This window comes from Galeopterus variegatus, unplaced genomic scaffold (genome assembly GCF_000696425.1).
Source record: "Galeopterus variegatus unplaced genomic scaffold, G_variegatus-3.0.2 Scaffold20413, whole genome shotgun sequence".
Taxonomy (NCBI): domain Eukaryota; kingdom Metazoa; phylum Chordata; class Mammalia; order Dermoptera; family Cynocephalidae; genus Galeopterus; species Galeopterus variegatus.
In genome coordinates this window covers 4,758-10,972 of record NW_007746524.1, presented here as the reverse complement: position 1 = coordinate 10,972, position 6,215 = coordinate 4,758, and the positions used below count along the sequence as shown (strand labels likewise).

General features: G+C 32.7%; 1 protein-coding gene across 1 annotated transcript; it reads right to left on the bottom strand.

Moving 5' to 3' along the window:
* Positions 1-376: 376 nt before the first annotated feature.
* Positions 377-4,745, bottom strand: LOC103583186 (dolichyl pyrophosphate Man9GlcNAc2 alpha-1,3-glucosyltransferase-like). The gene is made up of 4 exons (XM_008564572.1): positions 4,592-4,745; positions 3,870-4,005; positions 1,967-2,052; positions 377-544 (listed from the first exon to the last, which is right to left on the bottom strand). Exons 1-4 carry the CDS (start codon positions 4,666-4,668, stop codon positions 439-441), a joined length of 405 nt encoding a protein of 134 aa, XP_008562794.1. The 5' UTR covers positions 4,669-4,745; the 3' UTR covers positions 377-438.
* Between the last annotated feature and the right edge of the window lie 1,470 nt (positions 4,746-6,215).

Here is a 6,215-nt window from a genome sequence, read left to right as displayed (position 1 = left end):
TTTCTCTTCTGCTGTATAAACTCCTGTTCCAAATCTTGTCTGCCTTTCAAAATTTGTCTCAAATCCTACTTGCTCTAAGCAGCTATATAAGATCTCCCCACAAAATACTATCTACCTTTCTCACACCATCATAGGACTTCTTTTGTACCTAATAGAACTTAATATCATCTGCCTTACAGCATAATTATTTAAGCATGTTTATCACCACTGTTTTCTTTTTTTGTATTCCCTCATTAACTAATACAAAACAGAAATTAAAATAGTTGTAAATGATTCTGATTGTTCTGTGTAGTGTCCAACACAGCATCTAAGTATGAGACACTCAATAAATGTTTGCCAAATAAATGAATCTTATTTCCCAATCTAATAAATCCTATTCAGAGCAAGAAAATAATTATCTATATTTTTATTAGATTAGTTGTAGTAAAAATTAGGTATCTAAGATAATGAGAAACTTACCAAAGTATATTTGAATCCTTTGGGAGAGGGCTGAATTGTTAATTTTATACATGCGGGAAGCAGGCTCAAAAATGTAAAACAAAAGCTAGAAATTTAATAAAAAAAATATTTGTTCTCTTTGTAGAGGTAAATCTAGCTAAAACAAAGAAATATTTTTAAAAATTTAAGGATCACATTATTTATCAACTTAAGTTAATTTCAAATTAAAGTTTATTTTTATTTATTAAATTTAAGACCAAATAACATTTAAATAAAAGATATACACTGAAATATGCACTTTTATATATGATTACATGATATAATACAGAATAAAACATTATAATAATGCTTACATTACTTTAGTATTTAAAATCATCTATAGAAGTGATAAAAGATATATAGCTGAAGGTTAATTATGAAACTCAAAATAAGAAAACATAACCACTTATAAAGAGACAATGCTATATTTGTAACACAAACATTCATAAACTTTATTCCCAAGAGAGTCTCTCTAGCCCTCATTTCACAAAAGTAGATTATCTGATTTTCAAGCCCACGGTAAATCAGAAGTTGGAAAGGGAGCAGGAAGCTACTAGAGCTGACGGCTGATGGAGGGAGGGAAAAAGAACTAGGGAACAGAGACAGACTCAATAAGCAGAACAATCTGGAGCCATTTAGTACCATGGCAAACAGGCTTTGAAAACCCTGAAAATAAGTATATAACCTAATAAATAACTGATCTTCCCACCCCTGGTAACTTTGGCTAGGCTGAATTAAAGTACCCAGAATTCCCTTCCTGCAGGCTTCATATTAGGGTGGGCTACCAGAGATATTCTCCCAAGAGTTGGAGGACAGAGGGAAGTACTACTCATCTCCCAGTTATTCAAACACTAATCTGGATGCTGTTATGAAGGGATTTTGCAGATGTACAGTCCCTATTCGGTTTATTTTAAATTAATCGAGAGGGAGATTGTTCTGGGGGGCCTTACGTAATCAGTTGGAAGCCCTTTAAAAGAGGATTTAGGCCTTCCCTAACAGCAGCTGGGTCTGAATAGTTCTTCTTTCCCCCTAAATATTCCTTCCTGATTGCCTACCTTGTGGACTTCCGGTTTGCTTAGCCAGCCTTTACAATTGCATAAGCCAATTCCTTGTAATAAACTGGTGTACACACATGCACACACGCGCACACACACACACGCACCCCTCAGTGATCTCCTACATATTCTATTTTTCTGATTGACCCTGACTGATACACCACTGAAAATCATGATTCTTCAAGATAATGTTAAATCATGTTTAGCGTACTCTCTGTTTAAGAAGAGAATCAGGCAACAATTCATAAACACTTTCACATAAAATAATTCAAATAAAAGAGTTTTATTACATAGAGGATTAGGTTTAAGTTATATGGAATATTCACTAATGAAGAATACCTCATTCCCTAATGATGTCAAGTAAATAAAATATTACCATAATACTTTTAGAGAGTAGCTTACGAAACACTATATACAAACTCTATGCCTCTTACCTGATTATTATCTGGATATGATGTGGCAAAATATCCTTAATCTTCAGAAAGACACTGAAGCTGCACCAAATATTGGCTACTTTATCCTTAAAAGAGATTTGTTAGTTTTACATTATGTATAACTGAAAGGTACACGAAACCTCATGAAGTAAAGCCCATAATCTCTAATAAACTTTTGAGACATGTGAAACTTTTATTCACAATTATAACTAAGTAGATTAAACCCTCCAAGGAATAAACATAGACACATGCATACTCTCAAGCATTTTTCATTTTTTTGCACTGGGGTTGATCTAAATCATTAGCCAACCATAATCTAGACATTCCCAAGAAATACTTAATATTTTTTAAAAAGCAGTACACTATTCCTAAATACTAAAGTTATTAATCTTTGGAAATTCTTCTAAGAAATCTTTTTATTTTTTCCTAATTTGTAGAATACATATTACATCTGATTCACTTTATCACACACCTGAATTTATTTAGAGTTACCTACTAGCTGCTAGCAATGACAAGAGCTAATTGCTAATAAATCAGGAGGTTTAAAGACATTAGCAGTTGTGCTAGGATCACTTTCAAAATTAAATTTGTAACTACAGCTCTTGTGTTCATGAAACCCATCCTCTACACAGCTGCTTGACTCACAGCTGTGTAGGCATACCCTCAAGAAAGTAACTATCACTGACAACTGTACCATACCACTTTCCTCTGTCGGATCAAAGAAAATGCTCTTCAGATTTTGAGAGCAACAAGTGAATGAAAGAGACTGGCAATTCCATCAAACATATCTGATACTCATTTTTATAACTACCATGATAAATACCATTTCTGAAATGGAAGATAAGGCAAATAAAAAGGCAGCTTACATGGAAAATTAAACTTTTCTTTATATAGGTGTTAAAGTTAGAGGATGTAAAGAAGGGATTAGGAGCACAGTTTTCAAAGTTCAAATCACTGCCACATACTAGTTATATGAATCTCTGACCTCAGTTTTCTTATCTGTAAAGTGCGGATAACAGCTACCTCAGTGCTATATAAGGATCAAATAACATTATATGGAAGTGTCTGGCACCTAGTAAGTGGTAGTGATAACAGTGATGATTATTATTATCAGTATCATGACTACCATCATCCCCATTAACACACAGCCATATATTCCTGTTTCTTCACAACACCAAACTCCTTTCTTATCTCTTTCAAAATGCTGGTTCCATACTCCTATAAGTCCATTGAAAAATATTCTATAGTAATTTATATATTCAAAAATTAGATTGCTATTCTAATTATTTTTAAATGTTATTTAAAAGCAAATTAATTATAAATATGTTGTCTCTGTCTAACTTTACTAAAAGGCCTTTTTGTTTCAGAAAAATGGTTTGTTTAATTTAATTACTAAATCTAAATGATCAAATTATTCATGTAATAAAAGTTTAACAAGTGATTAAACTAGCATTAAATGAAAGATTCTCATTAAAAATGATCATGGGTGAAGATTATATTATCTCATAAGAAATTATGAGATCTTTCTGAAGCAAACATGATTATTAGTTTAACAAATAATTTCCTAAGACTGAAAAAGAGAAAATAAGCCAAAAAATTACAGAGCTGTTAACACTGCAGCTGCACTCACGCTGTTCTTTATTATGGACCCCTTTTCATTAGAAAAATGTATAATTGAATTATAGATCTGATGATGTCATAAATATTACCTATTGATATAATATACTAGAAAATGCCAGATGAGCTCAAGGTTATACACTGGATTAAATAACTGGCAAGAAATGACTGCAGGAGGAAAGCAGCTGAAGTTCCTATTCCTTGGTTGTCTTCTACACAAAATCCTAAAACGTCACAGGGAAGGTATAGTAATGGAAAGGAGTGAGAGGAAAGTTTATAAACATGCCTCAAATAATCCACGATCAACTGGGAAGAGTCTTCTTAGAACCTGCAAGGTTTGTTCCCTTTCTGTAAAAAATGGCAGCCAGCACAGAATGAAGGAAGCCATAACCGTACAGGATAGCTTAATTAACAACACAAACCTAGAACAAAAACAAAGGTAATCAGTAAGATAGGTTAGTAATTCCGAAAACTCAATCTGAGTCACACTGCATTTAATAAGTGAAAATGTATAGTAATGCTATATGTTACCAATATAGGTTTAGATGGGAGTCTACTCAAATCAGAGTTCCAAAATTCAAAACTGTTAAGAAGTGTACTTTTCTAACAAAAAGATTGCTATCACCATCCAACTAACATATAACTTAATGCCATTCCTGTGGGAATAAGGGAATTCAGTCATGAAGAAAAATATCAAATGGGATGTATTTCTAATAAGTATATGATAATAAGCTTTAAAGTGGTGAAATCCTACAGCAATGCTCTAACAAGCCAATCCACATTACCACAGTAAATATACATTGATCAGTATATTTCTCTAGTTAGGAAGATTTACAATAAAAGAATACAGAATATGACTTAATCTCTCTCTTCCCAGTCACCCTCTAGCCAACATATTTACAAGAAACCACCAAAAGGCAAAGTGAAAGATCACCTTCCTCCAGGTAAGTACGCAAAAAAATTTCTCTGAAGTAAATATTTGAATTCCAGTGTTTAAAATTCACTCACCCCTTTCCTTTGAGGCCTTTTTTAAAACACTTGCCAAGTAAAAAGCAAAAAAATGGCAAGGAGTGGTAAAGTTCCATCTGTTTATAATTTATAGCTAAGCAAAATGCCAGTGACCCTAGCAGGTCCCAGTCACAAGATACTCCAAGAACACCCCACAAGGCAAAACCAAGACTCACAGAATTATATATGTTCTAGTGTCAAGGAAATTATCTCAATAATTAAGAGATTTATCTTGCATTTTATAGAGCATATTTCTTATGTGATTTTTAAGATAATACGTAAAATGAAAGCTATTTCCAAATAGAAATAGAAAGTATTGGCATGATAAACAAATATGAAATTACATATAATATACAATTACATATATTAAATTTACTGCTAAACAGTAACTGATTTGTTTAGGTTTGAAAGAGCTCTTTAGATAGTTAAAACATAGTTTTGTTTCTACTGGACTACTTTACAATATTACCATAATAAAATACCTAAATCTAGAGAATAAAACAATGCTCTAACAGTAAGTTAAAATAAAACTTACTGAGATCTCTATACTTCCTCTATAATATGCATCGATAATATAAATTAATATGTGCTTGATTAGCAACTAATAACATTGTTAATTAAAACAACATCACAATCAGATTTTCAGTTAAAAATGGTGAACTGGGTACTCATGTTTATCTCCTCTCCTTCCAGAGACCCCCTTAAAATGATAAGAAAAGGAATTTTTAAAAGTATAAATTCACATCCTTAAATACAACAGGAGGATGAGCTACAATAGATAAAGATTTCAACACATTTCTGGAAAAAAGAAGTGGTAACAAATAAAATAGGATAGAAGAAGCCACAGCTTAGAGAATGCATGGAGGCAGCTCAGGGAAGCAAGGAGCCAATCCGTCCCACAAGACCCTAGAGAACTTTGGAAACACCAAATACGTTGGAGTGCTTGAGTAATATGTGAAAAAGAAAACAAGGGAATTAACTGCAAATCCCAAGATGGAGAACTAAAACCTCATCCCACTCCTGTGCAATGATGATCTGGCAGCCCCAGGCAACATTTACCCGTAGGCAAAAAAGAAGGAATATTTATTCAAAGAAATGGAATAAACTACCCAAGGCAGCTAGGGTACAGGTTAGTACTATAGTACAAACCCACTATAGTGCAAATCCCTCCAACATTCTGACATTTAAGGATCCCAAAATGTGGTGTCCAGCTCCGTTCCCACTTATCCTACAGTGGTCCAACTATATATACAGAGCTCACATGCAGCTTTTTCTTCTGCCTTATTCTTAACTAAAAATAGATACATTACAACGAAATATACACTTAGGGAAAACCTACAACAGAAAAAGAATCAAAATGAAAAGCGGGGAGAAATTATCTTAGAAGGATGAAAATTATTCAGGGAACAGCAGAGAACTTTACCAAAAAAAAAAAAAAAGGTATATTCTAATTAAAAATTTTAAATATGCTTAACAAAACAAATGAAATTTAATAGAAATGTCAAGTTAATCTTTCAAACCATAAAGCAAAAGACAGACGTTCAGGATGTAGATAAGAGGTGTAACATCTGACTAATAAGTTCAAGAAAGAAGTGAGAAAATTATCAAAGAAATAATATGAGAA